General features: G+C 39.9%; 1 protein-coding gene across 1 annotated transcript in view; it reads left to right on the top strand.

Moving 5' to 3' along the window:
• Nucleotides 1-19,643, top strand: part of msi2b (musashi RNA-binding protein 2b) — a 266,419-nt gene continuing 246,776 nt past the window's right edge. Inside the window, 5 exon segments of the mRNA XM_040014591.1 lie at nt 1-217; nt 567-607; nt 934-1,015; nt 1,650-1,734; nt 10,960-11,001. Of these exon segments, the coding sequence (XP_039870525.1) occupies nt 156-217; nt 567-607; nt 934-1,015; nt 1,650-1,734; nt 10,960-11,001 (312 nt within the window). The 5' untranslated portion in view covers nt 1-155.

Below are 19,643 nucleotides of genomic sequence, written 5' to 3'. Positions count from 1 at the left end.
AGGGAGGAGGGAGCAGGGGGCTGAGCTGATCCCACGTGTGACGCTTTCATTCCCGGCTCAGTAATATTCTCATAGCGGGGCTTTGCATATCTCCTGCCGTATCTGTGCGTGTCTGTCACTGTTACTGTAGTCCCAGCCTATAGTTTGGAATAGATATGGAAGGAGACGGGAGTCAAGCCACATCCGGAAGCCTAAATGATTCACAACATGACCCGGGGTAAGGATATATTTCTAAATTTAATCCTTAGGTACGATTTTTTTTCATGTTACAACATCTTGGAGAGGACTTCGACTGCCGTGCTGGATTCGTCCCCCCTCCCGCACCCCCCTCCCAACAGTACGCACTTAAACCGGGCACGGGTCTGTTTCCAGATGCAGTTTTAAAAGACCTCCGCTCCGTAGCAAAGAGTGGCCTGCCCCTTTTATGTAGCCAGAGTGTAATTACTAAGCGCGAATGTGTTTTCATAGTCTTCCTTTATCCTTTAAGGTCGCTTTTAGAAGTAGTTAGTCGTCAAAATGGCCGAACTGACATCTGGACTCACTTCTGTTGTGTTTTCCCCTTACAGTAAAATGTTTATCGGTGGCCTCAGCTGGCAAACCTCACCAGGTGAGACTGTTATTCTCTTTTACACCGTAACCAGCATTTCTTGTTTTTTTTTTCTTTTTTTCCCCCTCTGTCGCTGTGACTGAGTGCTCGCTGTAGCTGCTGGCGGCGGTGTATGTGCGAATGTGCACTGTGCAGTAGTGTACTGTATGGGATATCTCAGTAGTGTGTGCGCACGATGTTATTTTTGATCTCCGTCCATCTGAAGTCCTCTATTCGACCCCTATGCGCATCGCGGGGTATTTTTGAAATACAGTGACAACAGCATGTCCATATGTTTCTGTCAAAATGACCCGACATATTTTTTTTCTTCTTCTCTCTATTCACAGACAGCCTTAGAGACTATTTTAGTAAATTCGGAGAAATAAGAGAATGTATGGTGATGAGAGACCCCACGACAAAACGTTCAAGGTAAATACAGGGCTTTTCTTACTTTTCCCTTTCCAGTGCACATAGCGATATCGCTTTACTTTGACCGTGCTCAGTGTTTAATCCAGCGTGTATGTGTGTTTTGTGTGCCCGCGCGCCCATGTGTTCGTGTTCTCGCGCGCGTATGTCTGTGTGTGTATGTGTGTGTGTGTCCCCGTGCGCGCGCGCCTGCGTGTGGTTTCACAGCAAGCCAGATAAGCTTAAATGCTCACTGCTGTAAAGCTGCGGCCGAATGCAATTTGACATTGACTTTGTGACTGCACCACAGTTTTTTTTTTTTTTTTTTTGCTGTGTGTGTCTAGTCGTCTCATATTGTAACGTAGCAAATAATGATGAGCACTGTCCTCAGTTTTGTTTTTGTTTTTTGTTTTTTTGCTTTTCCCAAAATCTGCCACAGGACTGGCCGTAATCTGGATTAGAAATGTATATTTGCAGAGAAATGTTGTTGTGGCTCATAGGGATTGTTGTTCACACTGTTAATGCAGGTTTATTATTTGCAAGTTGCATGTTAAATTTATATTTGCAAGGGGTGGGGGTGTCATTTTTTAATATGTATGCAATGTTAAATTATTATTAACACGGCTGTTCTTGTCCTCTCTGTGTCTTTGTTTTGCAGAGGATTTGGGTTTGTTACATTTACAGATGCTGCCAGTGTAGATAAAGTCTTAGCTCAACAACACCACGAATTAGACTCAAAGACGGTGAGTTGATTTCATATGTTCTTACACCAGAGTTCATTTCACGTTTTGTGTTTACGCTGCTCTGCCAACTGAGACTTTTTACTGCCTAAGTAGGGCCTTGTGGGTGGTGCGGTGGGCGAGGGGGGGGGACACTTCTTAGGTTGACAGGCTGTGTCGATCAAGGTCACGCACAGTGGCTAAATGTGTGCTGGTCTCTTCCACAGAGAGCCTGGCAATAAAATAAAACACAACTCTGGGGTGAATATTACATGTGTTCACTTTTACTTCTCTGGCTGAATGGGGCCAGACACGCCCCCTTCTTTGCTGCAGCCACATGTGGCAGTGTGCCTATATCTCATGTGGACACACAAGGGCGTGCTGTCTCAGGACTGCTGCCTTGCTGCTGTTTGATCCAGCAGATATTGTATCATATCGTGCCCGATTAGCAGATACTTTGAGTCTGAAAGGTTTGAGCCCTATATTAGAGATTAAACAAATTAAATATAAATTAATACATTTTTAAGCTGCCAGTATATTCAAACTAATTACTGTAATGTATGATAATCAGAATACATAAATGCATTAGTGAGGTAACAATCAGTCAGGAGTATCGTGTCAAATACTTTAAGAGTGCATATGTAGTTTTTAAAGAGTTGTCTGATTTACTTAAGTAAGGTCATTAATCCAGTGCACATACACATACACTCATGCACTTAGGTTTAATGACTGCCAAGCATTCTGAAATTTGTTGAAATTCGTCACCAGAGGAATAATTAAAGATTATACGATGCGCTGGATTAGATATGGTTCAGCTGCAATTATATTTTATCGAATCCAGATATGCCAGCAATAGTTACAGTAATGGAATGGTGCATATCGAGGAAATGTACTGTGCGCGCTCCCTCGGCTGAAGCCAACTTTACACTGGGAGGAAATATTTTTTTAAGGATTTTGGAAGATAAATAGATTATACTTCAGGTAGCAGTGTATAATAATGTGCAATCTACAAGTCTACGTAGGATAAGGCAAGTAATGTAAATGTAAGAATTCACTGCTCATTCCTGAGCTTGAGTGTGATTGGCACAGAGCTGAGAAACCTGCTGTTTGTTGGGTGGCAGACCTTACTTTATATTCCTTCCAATTTTTTCTAAGCTGCGAGGTTTGTAATAATGTGGCTGCTCATATTATTGCTATTATTATTATTATTTTGAATATTATTTTTATAATCATTATTATTGTCATTATTTTTAGGGAGCTTTTTTGGACAGTTTTCAGCTCATCGGTGGAGGTTTGATTCTTCAGAAGGGTTTATGGGGGGGGGGGGGGGGGGTCGTTTTTCTGCTAGTCTAAAAATAAGCAATTTGCCTTCATTAAAAAAGGCACATAACACACACTTGTACTTAAAATTTTTTAGTGCGTGTGATTTTTTTTTCTTCTTCAGCCTATTAGATATTTTGTGTTATGCTTTTCTTTTTTTTTAAGTTTCCGGTAATCTCTCATTCACCTCGTGCTTAGTGTTTATATGTTATGTCTTCACTGCTATCAGCTCTGTTACTGTGTTATGCAAATGAGGGAGACAAGGACACTCGGTGGGGTTATGTTGTGACGTAGCAACTATAGAGCAAGGGCAAGGTTTTTTAGCATTAAAATGACCGTTAAGTCAGGCCGATGACATTGCAAAACTTGCAGAACCTCTTCAGAGGGGAATACTTAGAAGCACTTTACGGGGGCTGCTTGAAGGGTTGGAGATATAAACATACTTTGATGCAGAATCTAGAGCAGTTTGATAACTTCAAGTCTGACATTTTGAATGAGCAGCTTTGTGACAGCTTGACAGCATATATATTTACAGCAAAGGTCATGGGGGGTATGAATAAGGGAGGAGAGCACGTAAATATATATGCTTACACCTGAGAGTTGGCCTGTGCTGCAGCAGTCTATTACTGATGTCTGATAAATAGAGCAGTTGTTGCTTTAATTGCCTTGCCCAAAGGCACTTTGAGAGCAGTGCCAGCAGGAAACAGTTTAATTTCTTGTGTATTTTTAATACCGCTAACATATGTTACAATATTCATGGGATTACATTAATGACCTGTTAAAATTGCAGTCTCAAACCACTTGTGTTACAGCTGATTTCTTGATTGCAAAAAAGCTCCTTTTTTGCCCACAAGAAAAATCGGTTGGTTCTTTTTTTTTTTCTTTTCTTCTTTTTTTTTAAGATTGTAATATTTAGACTATTTGTAGGCAGAATTTAATCCCATTATTAAAACAATGTGGGACCTCTTATGTATAATAATTGAGTTAAATAGTATTTTCTCTTGCTCTGCTAAAGTATAATAACTGTCGTGCAGCAACACTAAATCTTGTTATCTGTTGCATGTCTGTATAGCAAGTTATGGATACACTTTGTTCTTTGGCTACAGATATGCACACAAACAGTGGTATTATGTCACACGTATTGTAGGCTTTAGATCACATTTGGCACACTTATAATTGAGATTTGAAATGCACGAGAACTGAATGGTGACATTTTAAAGTCTGACATTGAATCATCATTAAGCCTGAATAGTGGCCTGTGTGAAATCATTATGCTTTGGAAGTGAATTATTTTAGTAATTTTGGTGATGTTTTTTCCCCCCTTGATTGTTAGATAGTATACAGTAGACAGCTGACAGGAAATGAGGAGATAGACCTGGCCAGACTCGATCAGGCAGTTTTGTGATTGCATGGTCGATGTCTTAACTCTTAATCCGCCGGGCTGTAAGAGCATAAGATAATCATTTAGGGACCCCGACTATATAAAAAAAAAAAAAGCCAGTTTCATTTTGCATACTCGCCTCTTGTTGCTGGTGGCGTTGTAGTTTTTCATCGCACCCATAAATCTGAAAATATGGATGATACTGAAAATCCTGTAATAATGGAGGTAATCAATAGCTTTAGCAAAATAAAGTGTAGCAGATTGTTGTTTTGTTTGTGTTTTCTTGCTGGACATTTTTATCACTGGCTGAGTGTTTGACGGCATAATTGACAAACCAACGATTCTGCTGACTCAAATGCATGCAGACATTTATATTTCCCAGCTGCTAACGTGCTGTTGTTTACCCGTCAGTGTGCAGTAGAAGATTACAAACCTAAGGCGGCTGTCTGTATCGTCTTTCTCACCATTAGTCACTGCGCTGTATCTGCGGTGCTGTTGTATATCTTAACATTCACACTATCAAGATCGCATTGCATTAGGATCTATCATATCTCTGAGAAAGTTGCTCAGTGGCAATGGGGGAAAAATGAACCGGTCCAGCAAATATGGATGGTCTTGATGTGTTTGCAGATGTTGGGTTGATACAGGTCTCCCTCGTTTGCAGTGCCTGAACGAATCCTTAGTGGTTTGTCTGTCCTCGGTAACCTTGGAAAAAAGTCAGAATGGCTGAAGGTGCAATGACAGGAAGTTAGGTCGTATTAGCTGTGTAGTGAAAGTGTAAAGCCAAAATCATATGGATGTTTTTAGCTCTGTTATTTTAAATCTAATATTTTTTCAGTATTACATCAGTGTCACAAACACAAACGCAGATGGTATTTTATTTAGTCTGATGTACTTTTAGATCAACTGCAAACCCCACTTTGATTTAAACATAAAATTTCCCTAGTGTTGAGATCAGGAGTGCTATAGAATCAGTTTTACTCCCAACTTAAAGAAGACAGGCTCACCAACGCTGGTTTCATATGCTTCTTTATTTGGTATTAATGTTTTCTTTTGACTGTGTGCTCTACTTTTTGTCCGGTTATGAAAACACTCTAGCCTAGAATGAATGTGAATGAGACATATGGGGAAGCAAAGCCTGGGGGCTTCAAAACACACATGCTGGTAATTCAGAACATATTTACCATTTTTCATGATGCTTTGTTCAGTTTATAAATGTACAACTCAGAGCATCTGTTGCTGAAGATGTTTCAAGTCAGGCCTGTATGAAGAAGGACATCATCAATTTTTATCTCAGACATAACAGTAGATTGATTTGAGCGATATAAATCTTTTATTCTTATGTGAAGCTGTTACAAAGGCATACATGGGTTTATTTTTTTTAAATGTAAGATTTGATGGTGTGATACCATGTTTGGGGTTTCTGAGCTTAATTCACTTCAACCAGTAAAACCCAATGATATGTAGTCACCCCCCCACCCCCGGAATCTATTTTTAATTTTTTTTTGTCTTGGGTAAATCCAGCCTTTATAAAGTCACCCTTAGGTCAACCTATGCTTGAGGTTTAGGAGAAGCCAAAAAAAAAAAAAAAAAACCAGCCCAAGAGCAAATGAGGAGAAAGGACAGGGAAGAGCAGCTGTTCCAGACAAATCTGAGCTTCATTCATCAGATAGGGTTAGGAAGTAAAGTCAAATCAGTGAGCTAAACTGACTCGCTCTTGTTTAAGTATAGCAGGTGCTCCATCTTCCGCGGTTAATTATGGCTGAAGGCGTTATTAGTTCTTTCTGTATCTGTTTCTGTCTCCTGTCCGCTCCTACGGGTCATCAGAGGTTTGTCAAAGCGGTAGTGTTATTTTTAGGCTACTACCAGCAAACGTGGCTAATGTTCGTAACGCTGTTGCATATTTCTAAGAGGTAAAAAAAATATATTAAAAAAAATATATATAGCCAATTTGCTTGTTGAGCATGACGGTAAAATTCTCATTACTGATTTGAGGATCATAACAAACTGCCTTTTCGTGGTGTTATTCCACAGCGAAAGTCAGCAGAGATTGACAGCACAGATATGAAACATTTATGTTGTAATTTCTTGTCTATTCTATTGCTATCACACACGCACACCTGTGGACCTGCTCACACACTTATTGAGAGAAGCTGCAAGCTTTGATAAGGCTTTTCCTTTTAGCTTAAACACCACATCATCATGCTAGCGTAGATATGTCTTAAGAGAGAGGAAGAGAGTTTACCCAGGAGCTGCATTAATATATGAAATCCTTTTGTAAGATGTGAACTTAAGATATGTGCTGTTTCTCTGCCCTGATCTCCCACAGTCGCATGCAGAAGCAGCCCTCGGAGACCCTTAAGTAAACGGCTGCGGAAGATAAAAAGATGATGGGGCAGGGTTGGTGGGGGGGATTCCTTCTGGTCTGTTCTCATTTATTACATTGACGTATCTGCTTGTATGATGTCTTGAGGAAATCCACTTTTGCTCTTCGTGAGATCATGTTGCATCATATTACAAAGGTGTATCTAAACGTAATTTGAAGAAAGGGTCCTGTGAGGGTGATGCCAGGTCTCTAAGGTGAGCACATACTCAAAAGATGTTTCACTGGAGACTACTGCTACGTGAGGTACGTCACCAGTAGTGCATCTTTAGCACGACACTGTAGCCTCTTGGTTCTCGTGAACTCGAGTGTGCACACTGGTTAGATGGTTACGATTCATCTGAGACACCCACATTGCTAAAGGCACATATACTCTGATTGCAGGGTCCATGGAAAATGACATCACATTAGTGCTTGCCAGTCAATTGTACATAACAGGTACTGCTGCTGTAATTGAATCAGTGCAAAAAAAAAAAAAGTACCTCATACTGTGCATCCTACATACAGCTAAAGATAACAGTTATTGGCAATAATAAAAGCCCAGAACAAAAAATACATTGTCTTTGTCTCAGAAAGAATTGAATGATATTTGACACGCATGTACATTTGTTCTGGTTCGATATAAAAAAAAAAAAAAGAAATTTGGATTTTGCTAAATAGGTGAGCACATTATTGTTGTTTTTCACGGTTGCATTTTGATTACAGTTTACATTTGAACACATTACACCTTCAGTTACAGTCATGTTTTCAATTACAATACAATATTGTAGTCATATCTCCCAGACCATTCGACTGTGTTTAAAGCAGATTGTTTGTTCAGTTCCAAGTCAGATTGCTTGTGATTTTTCCATAGTAAAGAATTTTCTCAGAGGGGGGTTAATGAAGTGTTGTTTTTTTTGTTGTTGTTGTTTTGTTGCTACTGTATGATAGCCAAATAGCTAGAGCTGAGTCAGAGCTCTGGCCCTCTACCCAACAGCGACACTCTTTGCATACCCTCGACATATGTTATCTACCATCTCATGATTTGTTCCCAGAATTCCTTTCAAGAATCAAAAGAATGTACGAATATTTTTGTTGCATCCAGCTGTCGTAAAATTAAGATGAAAGCAATGACACAGTAAGAGAGATTTGTCTACAAATCATAAAGGAAAGTCATTTCTCAAACAAGAACATAGGCAAAAACAAACTAATAAATAGCTATTATTCATTTATCTTTTTACTGCTTAAAAAAACATGCAAGTTTAGAACAGACTAGAGTCAAATTACTGAAACAGGTGCACTTCTTACATTAAGTTCACTCAACCCAAGCCTGATGGTATGCGTGTTACATAAGAAAAAAATATGTTTCAGGAAGGAAGTATCAGGTGAAACTGAGACACTATAATCTCTGATACAGCTGCATTCAGTGCAAAGGGTAACTCCTGCCCAATAGGTATGAAGACGCTTCCTACATGAAAACCTAAAGCTTTAATATGTAAAGCAAAGGGAAACAATTGCCTCATCTCCTCTTCTTGTAGTTCTAAATTTCTCAGAGGAGTTATTTGTCATAATTTGTGACCTAAAAAGGTACTGCTACATTTCACAGAAGGATTTGTTAATAAGGCCTCATTGCCCAATTTGGTTGCGTTGCTCTGAGTGAGATTTAAGCAATATGCAGTAACGTTTTTCTCTGCATGTAATCATTTAAATATATATATAATTTTAAACAGACTACATGAGATTTTTCCATGCTGTGTTAAAGTGTTCTCATGCGCACGTTCAAGACCAAATGCTTCATAGTGAATAGAAATTCTCAGCAGGACAGAAAAACAATTAGTTTATGTGGTGTGGTAAAATGAGGTTTGATATATTTTGCATAAGCTTAAAAAGTAAGATACATTACCAAGTGTAGGACTTTGGTATTCAGAGCATAATGTGTTGTCTTTGCTAAAATAGGGTGCACAAAATAATTGAGTTTGAATTGGTTATGCCTGAGGCTAAGTGCTAAGACAAATCTTTAAATGAAATTCATTACAAGCAGAGTTACCGTGCCCAGGTGTTATTGAATTCATTTCTCATTTTGACCCGATTTAGAAAGATAACAGTAATAAGTGAGACTGACAGAGAAGATGACAGTGACATTGCACATCATGGTTTTCCTTCAAACAGATTAAAATGTAGTCAGTTTCAATGGCTTAATTGATCCGTGCAGATGGTGAATTTTCATCTCGTGTTTTCTTTCCATTGTTTTCCTCAGCGTGATGAGATATCGTTTTCTTAAATAAATCCATCTGTGCCGAGAGAGTAGGAATGCATAGAATTGATATAGTAATTGTAAATATGTCAGTGTGACACATAGCACAATATGGAACAACATGAAGAGTTTCATGATTTTCTTTTTCTTTCTTTCTTTCTTTTTTCCAACCCTCAAATTCAAATTTGCATCCAGGCGATGAGAGTTTAGGATGACATTGCTGTTTCAGACAGTTCCTCTTCACTGTAAGTGCAAGGTTGATGAGACCCCCCACCACATACCTTTATACCAGAGAAATTAATGAGGAAGATGTAGCTAATGAGATAACAAGCACAAGATGGAGAAACAGGCTGATCTGACGCATCCTCCCAGTTATTTGGCAATATCTGGAGGCGTCACCGGCCCCAGACTCTCATTTTCTTCCTGTCATATTCAATCAGCAATTCCTGCCTAAAATAAAAGCGGGCCTCTGCTGCGACCACGACCAGCGGAACATTGGTGTGGCTGGTCTCCACGCCAACTTTATTTTAACACTGGGGGTTCTTTCTTTGTTTTTGCTATACAGCATCGACAGCTAATTTGGGAGCACCAGTATTTAGGCCTAAAAAACAAAAATGGTAATTTACAGCAATTAATATGTGGTTTCCTATGGTACATTGCTCAGTGCACTGAGTGTTGTGCCTAGAATGTGTCATTGAGCTCCATCAATTGTAGATAATTTGCCACAGTGAGTAATGAGGCCGGTGATATTGGCCAGCTCTCTTTAAATGCTTTGGTCTGCCTAGTGACAATCATGACGGGAAACAAAGCCAGTTGCTGGACTAAACTGTGCACCTGTATCATTTATAAGGAACCAGGCTAGCTGATAGGCCAACAGTAAATTTAAACGATAAGCTGTTTTGCAGTAGGGATTAATATACTGAGTAATCAGGTTCTTTTACTGCAGTTTACAAATGAACTGGTCACTGAGATTATACATGTACGATTTAACCTTATTTAAAAAATATATCAATGTGCTCTTTGCCAGTAGTTTAGCTGAACAACATCGATTCTATGGCTATGATTCTTTCATAGCAGGCACTTCCCTATACATTGTTTTCAACTTCCGGTAGTAGCTCCTTAACGTAAACGGAGATTAAAGCTGCCGCGAAGCTGCTGTGATATAAACATGACAAAGACAAAGACCTCAGGATCTCTGGAGGACAAAGAAGGGACGGCGTCCTTCATTTTCAGTGTGTGGCAGTTTTTCATAGCAGGGGGAAACCGTGGCACACTGTTCTCTTACCAATCTCTGTAGTCTGTCAGCTACCCAGAGCCATGACCTAGTCTGCCCTTTAGTGAAACGTCACCCTATCCTTAACCCGACTGTGTCAAAGATTAGGCACAGTAATGTAGCGGTACCACCGTTTTACAGAAATGGCTTCGTTCTGTGTTATTTTTACTGTTTTGCTGTTCTATTCATATTGACTTTAATTTGTAATTGTGATAACTTTGTCAGCTCTTAAAGGCGACTCTAGGTTTGAAGAGTACATGTTAATTATGAAGCTTCTGTAAATCTTAAAAATGATGAATTATTATCATTGTTCACAAGTTCTCAGCCATTGATGAGATATTCAAGCAATTTGAAAAAGAAAGGTTTGTTCTTCCTCTTGATTTACGCATTCATAGATCAAAATATTCTCTGGGGGTTCCTGTTTAAAAATAAATAAATAAATAATCCAACATCATAGCCATATAATAAATACCCATTATAGTACAACTGCCACTGAAGTACTAGTAATTACATTCTCAATGAGTCTAAAGGAGTCAAAATGCGGCAGTGTGGCGGTTTCACCCCGGGGTCCTTTGTGGACACCTGTTCGGTGCTTTTCACCCCGAAGATATACCAGCCTATCCTTTAACAACAATTTTGCTGTTCTTTTCTCATTTCAGATTGATCCTAAGGTTGCCTTTCCCCGTCGCGCCCAGCCTAAGGTAAGAATAAATTGGTCACTATCCCCGCTCAAAGAAAATGATTATGTCTCATGTCACTAGCTTACCTAATTTTGTGTGCTCACACAGCAGATACGAAGAGATAAAAAAAAATAGTCTGCACCCATTGTTCTCACCTTGTCTGCGCTGTTTCACCAAAGCAATTAAAGTTGAAAACATGAGACTTAAAGGAAATTTTCAGCATGATTAAGGTTATGTTATTTTCTGTGTTACCCCACTGTTTTCTATCCATATAATATTTTTTCCATTGTTTTTATCCTGATTTGCTTATTTCATCCCTCATCACAGCTGTTTGCAGTGGCAAATGTTTTGAAATGAACTCTGTCTTATTATGACAATCCTGTAGCAGAGGTTTCCGATTTTAGTCTGCAGCAGTATTAAATCAAGCTTTATTGTCTGTTTAAAGCATCAGAGTCTAAGTGGTGAAACCATCTTGCTTTGGCAACTTGCCTCTTGACTTGACAGGGTCATGACTGACAGGAGACGGGCTCTAATATATCTGCAGAGAATGCAGGCTGTTGGTTGAAACGTTTACATTTGGGTGAAAGGAGGAAATCTGATTATTTGAAAGTGGAATCAAGACCTTCCTTTCATGTGGTTTTGAAGGTGCACATTATGCAGAACAGTGAATTATATTTTGGAGTGAACAGGCCTGTATTACCCTGACTGAATTTGCGAGAAATGATTGGTGACTTTTCAGTGACAGTGATGAATTGCATTTACTGGTTGAATTCGAAGTCTGTTGAGTTGGTCTGGAGTTGAATGGGATTGAATATCACAAGTGATTAAGAAATATCTTTGTTGTGTTGCATGCGTGTAGAATTTCTCACAATTAGCACTGAAACAATGGGTGATTTTAAAAAATAAGCCCAACTCCAATCACGCAGGAACTGTGGTACAGGCTCTTCATGATGCGCATTATCTTTTGTCTTCTTGATTACTGTTCTTGAGCAGTTCTATTGACAATTAAAAATTCAGCATGTGCAGATGGTGTTGTGGCATACAGTCAAAGGCTTTGTTGACATGCCCTCTCACACCATCCCCCAGCTTTTACTGTGGAGGCTATAGCACAGCACACTGTAGCGCTATTCAGCATCGCTATCAGGGCTTTTTCCACCTAAACCAGGTGGAAATCGATAATAGATTTTCTCCTTTCCACTGGATCAGAGAGAGGCATTGTTAAAGACTTGGTTAGGTTTCAAATAAGGAATTGGCAGTGCAGACTTTCAAAGCCACAGCACATGGTGACTTAAGGATATCGGCATATGGCTGAAAAACTACCAGTGTTTCTCTGTTTTCTTGTGTGGCAAGTATATCACTTTAACTTCGTCTGCTGTAAGCCCTGCTCATAAATGTCCAAGGTGCAGTAAAACAGCTCAGATGTTTGATGATGCTTCCAGTTTTTAAGTGAACCAGAAACTCCACTGCTGTCGTGGTTATTGCTGATCTTTTTTAAAAGAGCATTATACCACTTTTTTTTTGCCATGACTCACACAGAAATACAATATTTTGAGCAGTTCTACAGGTCTTAAACATATTTGTCATTCTACCTTGCGTGATTCATAACTCAGTGAAGTAATGACACCATAACAGAATTTGTGGCACTACACAAACCTTGTACCAATGATTTATAAAATGGCTATAGGGCAAGCTTGTTAGAGGAGAGAAATGGCTGTATTGAATGTGGATTATAAAGGATCTTAAAGCAATGGGATTAAGCCAGATAGATTAACATTGCATGGGTTTGTACTTTAAAAGACCTTTAAAAGAAGTCTAATTTAGAACTTCCCATTTAGAAAGTTCTCTCTGTCTCTCTGTGGCGGATACTTTCTTTTGTCCCTTTTCCCCAACTCCGCTGTGTGCCTGCCTGGGAATAGGGATTTGTTTAAGGAGGCTCGTCTTGGCAGTTGCCTCGGCGGCACGAGCTTCGGGGAGCAAATCGTGACGAGACCAATCAGCGTTAATTTTCTCACGGCTAGCAATGACCTCACAGGTGAACCCTGCCAATGACCTCGTGCTGCCGAACGCTGCGGCATAGTAACTCTATACAGTATGTACATCACGTAGAGTAATGCTGAAAACAGGCAGGAGGTGAAGGTGAACACGGAGGACATTTCACTGTAAACAACTGAAGGTGTTAGCACTGGGATGACAGGATCACAGGAAAAACATCTTGTATCAGCAGGCATAACTGACACTGCCCCCAAACATGGACAGTTCCAAGTGTCAAGAGACAGTGAGAAAAGCGACAGACGATTATTGGGGTACCTGAAAGTGGACACGCCCTTATTTTGATTCATATCTGACGTAGCATGTACGACAAATCAGTTTGCCTTCATTTGTCCCGTTTAAGAACAAACGTGAAACCTTTGTGTTTCTAATGTCAGCATTGTATGAAATGTAAGTTGCTGTCATAATAAGACAGTTGACTTTTTTGTTTTTGTTTGTACGAGTCAGTTTTTTGCAGATATGACGAGTAAGTCACAGAGCACTGTTTCCCTCTGATTTCCACCCAGCGTTCGAGAATCATGTATATGTATGATTTGAGTAATCTTAGGGGGGTTTTGTGACTATCTGCACCAGAATATTGGTAAAGGGCACAGAGGGGAGATAACCACAGGTCCTGTCAATCAAAGAAAACAGGCTAAAGAAATGCAAACTGGCACCCACATTACAAATGAATAATGTCACCCAACTAAAGCTTATCTCATGACTTAAAATGAACATTTTGTATTATAAATAGAAGCTGTGCTTACAAGTCATGTCAAAGGTATCAATATAGACCGGTCCACAAATATTCAGGGATTAGGTTGCATCTGAGGATGATTGACAGATGAGAATGAAAGGATTAAACAATGATGATGTGATGCAAAGTGCTTTATGCACATTCATTTATGCCTCGTCTCCTCTTAGCCTGGCTGGGGATAGCCGTGGCTTTGTTAGATAGGCTGCTAAAAGTAGCTTTAGAATGCCACGATTTCTCTGCAAATTCTCAATGTGTAGTTTCCCTTTTTATGTATACTTTATTGATCCCCTTGGGGAAATTCCTCTCTGCATTTAACCCATTCAATCAGTGAAGCAGTGGGCAGCCATTGGGCGCCCGGGGAGCAGTGTGTAGGGACAGTACCTTGCTCAGGGGTACCGCAGGGTAGCCGTTTGGTGGGTTTGAACCACCGACCTTCCGATCATGGGGCCAACACCCTACCTACTGAGCTATCCCTGCCCCCTTTTGACAGAAATGATTTTATTATCACCTTTACGTACTTTAGATGCATTGCAATGAGGTTACTTTTGAACAAGGGATGCGAATACCAAATGTATTCATCACCACTTACTATAGTTTTCTGTAAAACTGTAAAAATATTTGCCTACATTTCCATCTTGAAATTAGTTAGCAGATGTGATAAGTGTAAGAAACGGAGGTTTTCTTTTTTTGTGGAGAAACATCCTGCTCTAATTAATAACAACAATAATGAGAAGGTAAAATGGGACTGATTAATAACCTTTTGGGTTTAATCAGACAGATAGTATTACATAATCGTCTCGTTATCAGTGTAGATGCTTGATAGATTTTTAAAGTCTATTGCAAACCCCTAAAGTTTTAAATCTGCCGTTCAGATTTGCTATTTTTCCCCAACTAAATTTCAGGCTTGTTTAGAAATTGAAAATTCTCTGAAAAATAAAGAGAAACTATCAACAACCCACCCACCTTTTCAGTACTGCCACTGCATATAGAAGGCAGTAAAGAAGACAGAGATGAGTTGATGCTGTTCCATGCGATCTTCTCGTTTGATATTTTGCAGTAACGCTCAAACTGAAACGTGTAAACGAGGCCCGCTCCGGGTTTCCTGGAGAAATCAAAGAGACGGCTTCTGCCGACATTGCTCGAGATTTACCACTCAACTGTTGGCGTCATTACCGCTGCTGCCGGTGCTTTTGTTTCCCACAGTGGAGTCACACACAACCATGGCATGTCCCAGCATGATTTTAATTGCCAGTGGGACTGTGGCCACTTCAGTGGGAGATGAGTTCTGATGGCTTGTTATGGAAATGAAAGGAAAGAGCAACATCCATTTACAGAGCAATGGGCGTAACCCTTCCCTTGTACCTCATAAAGGGATTTGCCATGTAAGCCATTGAGAACAGGTAGTCGGTGCGTCTCTGGGAGTCTATAGGATGTTGAATCTTTGTGCATGAAAAAAGAAATGTGTACTGCAAAAAAAGCAACTGTGACAATACTTTGAGAGATGCTAGTTTTGCTTGCCGCTGCAGTTTTCTTTACTGAAACTTAAGATTTGCAAACCGCTTGCTTTATCAGCGCGCAAGATAGGTAACTGTGGTAGTAAACTGGTTGAGATCATTTAGGGGCATCACACAGATCCACCATTAAACCACTGTCCTGAATTTTACTTTAGATTGTGGCAGCTGTGACTGTGGCTTCCCTGTTGACGGCCCTCTGTTAGTGCTGGCCTGTCTCTGACAGCTGGAGTTTCCCCCCTTTCTCTTTGCCTCCTTCTTTGTCTCCCTGTCTGTCTTTTCACGTCACGTTCCCTTTTTTCCTTTGCCTCTTTTCTTTCCTCTTTCTTTCTTTTTTTCTTCTGTGAATGGCAAATTGACCAGTGCACCAACCTCCTCCACTTGTCTGCGTTCCACACATCTCTCTTAGGGACTGTTTGCGCTCTGTGTGGCTGCTTGCAGAAGAAAAAACCTCCCAGGTGTGTTGAGGTTCTAGAAATTTTCAAGACTCAAGTTTTAATGAAGTCAACTAACAAAGCTGCATTCCCTTCACCAGGCCATTTGTGCTGTGACCACATGTACACACACTGTATTGGAAACAGGTAGTTTGATATCCACATTTGAAAACAAAACTGTCTCCTTTGCTTGTTTTCTTTTAATATTTTATCTCTCAATCTATCATTCTTCCTCACTGCTACATCCTCCCCTTTCTGTGCCCGTTTCTGTCTTAGTCTTTCAGGATTACAAGGCCTTGTAAATCTAGTCTTACACCTTGCTCAGTTATTTGATCTAGATTTAGCATTATGATATTCCCCTTGTCAAAATGATCCTTATTTTAAATGACACAGCTCACTGCTGGGAAAATGAAACCTCCGTAGCTGCCAGCCCCTTTGAATGTCCCTGTGAATTTATTAAAAGCACCAGCTTCCCCGTTCCAACTCAGATCTGCACAGCTGCACGAGTCCGAAAGAATATTCAAGGACAAAAGTCTATAATGTAATTCGTGCAACAGAATGCCGGATCATTATCTTTGGTGAGCGTCACTTTATGACTGTGAGCCCTCCCAAATATTTTCAGTGTTAAAGAACATTATTTCCTATTAGACTTCTTCTTTTTCAAGCAATTTCTGCTGTGCAGATAGCACACAGAGTAGAAGAAAGAGAGCGAATGTTGTGTTGTGCAGGCTATTATCCAAACCTGACATTGCATTTCAAGGCTTGTGGCACAGGTTTTATCCCGGTGAGTGACCAAGATGTCCAGCTGAAAGAAAAATAATATTTTCTTTATCTCTTGAAATAAATGCACTTTTGAAATCAGGCTTTACAACTGACACTAAATGCTCCTCACTGAGACCAAGAGACAGTCCGATAGTAAGCAAAGACAACTTTGACCAAGACGACAGGAAAGTGACAAGCAACTTGATGGGAATTCTTCGCTGTCACTCTTGTGTCACCCCCTGAAAAAAGCAGATGTGCAGCCAACATGAATAAGCCCCTCCTCAGATGGAGGTTGACACAAGGAGTTGTTTTTTCCCCCTGTGGTAATGGCTGCTGTGCTGAAGCTGGAGATGGGTTTAAATCCCTGACCTGTCAGCTCCTTTGCTTTCAGTGGCCTCGGTGGAACTGCTCCAGATGAAAATGGGGCCAGAGCAGAGTCATATGAATGACTGTTTGTTTGGTGGTCAGACACAATCACCAACTGAGTGACCCAGTTAACGGGTAGTCAAAGCAATGCTCAGTTTGATTCGTGCATATTTTTTTTTCTTTTAATGTTTCACACTTTCTAAATGTATCCTGTGTTCCTTTTTTTATGCCTTCCACCAATATTTATACTTCAACTGAAGTATAAATGATTTGTAAATGTGAATGCTAGTGTAATTATTATTATTATTATTATTTATTTTACTGCAAATATAATTCGAATACGCATTTTCTTTTGTTTGAATAATTGCTATTGCGCTTATAAATGGAGGGTACGTGCGTGCGATTCTTCTTTCCTCTGCTTCACTTTTTTTTCCTGCTGTGGTCTCCTTGGTTGCGGGTGGAGAGTAATTAGGTTTTCTAGGGGATTGAGGGGCTCTTACAATGCTTACCAATGGCAGCCGTCAGGCAGGCTAGTGCTGGCAGGGCAGAGAGGACAGAGGGCTGTGCAGGAGCCTGGCACTGCTAAACCTGATGCTGACTGACAGTAATGAGGACAGCTTGCTAGCCAGGATAGAGAGGAGAGGCGTGCAGAGGAGAGGAGGGCATGGTCCTCCACTATACCTCTCAAGACCTCTTATCAAAGCCTCTGTGTGCACACACACACACACGCGCGCGCGCGCACACACACACACACGTACCACGAGAAATACAAACACAAGCACACACAAGTTCAACATGTACTAGGTAGACCAGAGCAGATACATCACAGGTCGGTGTTATACCTGTGTTCTCGGGCTTATAAATCTAATAAAAAGGATCAGAAATAAGGTAAACTGTGATTACTGGAAAAACATTTTAGAACATCTGGAGACCTTTTGTTCGCTCCCTGGAAAATAGCCTTTAAGTACTTAGAAAGGAACAATGCATTTCCTGAAATATGCATGGTAAATGACTTTAGTGTTGTCCGATGTTTTTTTTGTGTGTTGCTGTAGTTACAAAACAATCGACCGCAGCTAGTTATTAGGATTTGCTTTTGCAGTTGTTTCTGATCACGATGTCACCAGGAATCTAAGTGGCTTTGGTCAGCACAACGCAGCAGCATCACTGACCTTGGGGCCTCTTCAGCTGTAGCACTCTTGGATAGTAGCGCTCTACAATAATGCGGCAGGTCTTGTAAATTAAAAAGAAAAAAAAAATTGGTTTAACAATAACATCTTTTTTTTCTCCATCCTCTCAAGTCTCTACACATCCAAGGCATTACATTGGGGAGGGGCTTTAGAAGGCATTTCTAATTTTTTAACTGTGACCTCTTTGAGATCGCGTTCGAATGAAACATGGGGAATAATTAAAAAGGGACGGCCAGCTTAATCAGGATGATGAGTTCTATTGTGTTGTCAGACGCGTTACCTTGCCATCCAATTTTGATTTCTCATTGCTTCTCAATAAATTTACACCTGTGGTTCTGCTTTTGTACATGCTGTCTGGGATCGGTACAACAAAGAGTGACATATGGCACCCACAGCAAGAGAGGCTCAGGGGTGTCAAGATGTGTGAAGTTATTACAAATAGACCTATGGCTATTTATAATAGCAGCATTTCTTACTGGAAAAATGGGGAGAAATTTTAGGAGGATCTCTGAGTATATGATTATTTTGTATTAATAACTACACATCAAGGCTATACATGTGATATTGCTTTAAGACGACTTAGCTGGAGTTTTGAGGTTGAATTTAACTGGTCCTTATTTATTTATATTATTATTTTTTTTTAATTTTATTTAAAAAAAACCTGACAGAACATGTTGTGTTTTGTAAATCTGTCTTTTTTTTTTCTTCTTCTTTTTTAAAGCTTTATTCGTGACTCATTTCCAGGAGTAAGGTTTTAAACATTCAGCAGCCGCACTGCATCCACAGTTGGTTCGTAATTATAAAAGTGAAGCTTAAGTGTGATCATTTTGAGTTGGATGTGTCTGTCGGACTGGAAGGATGCCTGACCAGCTCACTGAAGTGTTCTGCCATGATTGGATCCAGTTGTCATTCTAGTGTAAGATATTGGAATTTCACCCGCCAGATAGCTCTTTCTCACTTTGACGTTGTTTGACAGTTCAGTTTTTATGTGCTGTCCTGATTTTTTTTATTTATTTATTTTTTTCAGGGCACCAACCTTTCAGATTAAGACTGATATTCTTTGAGCTAGACAGCTCTGTCAGGTTATTAGCTGTGCTATTGTGGGTGGTGTGATTAGCAGTGATGGTCAATATCTTTTTGTTGCCCTTTTCTGGTTGAACTGCTTGTTTGCGACACATTTCTGGATCTAAGCTCAGGGGTTGAGGAGGCTGCACGGCATATATTTAACAACATTTTCCTCAAGCTTCGATCACACGACAGAGGTAACTCATAAGTACATAAAGGCCTTTCTCAGTGTAATAATTTGTTTTGTCACTGCTCTCATGCAGTCAGTTGAGTAACATTCAAATAATAACCAAACATGAGACAACAAATAACAAGCCACTAATGAAAATACATTCTTTGCTGTAATTATACATTTCGAGAACCTGCGCTATTATTTTGCTTGTCACTCTCATCGGCTGTGCTTTCTTTGTTTTACACCGCAAAATGTCTTTAGTTGAAGGTGACTGCTGTGTATCTGTTATCACTCTAATGTATACATATTATGTAATTAGCTGAAACCACTGAAAGCTTTGTTGTTTAATTAAAATGCTAAAATTTTGAGTGAATTACTTTT

The sequence above is a fragment of the Simochromis diagramma genome, unplaced genomic scaffold (assembly GCF_900408965.1).
Source record: "Simochromis diagramma unplaced genomic scaffold, fSimDia1.1 OVJJ01000676.1, whole genome shotgun sequence".
Taxonomy (NCBI): domain Eukaryota; kingdom Metazoa; phylum Chordata; class Actinopteri; order Cichliformes; family Cichlidae; genus Simochromis; species Simochromis diagramma.
Note: the sequence above shows the minus strand (reverse complement) of the source record. Positions and strands in the feature narration are given on the sequence as shown.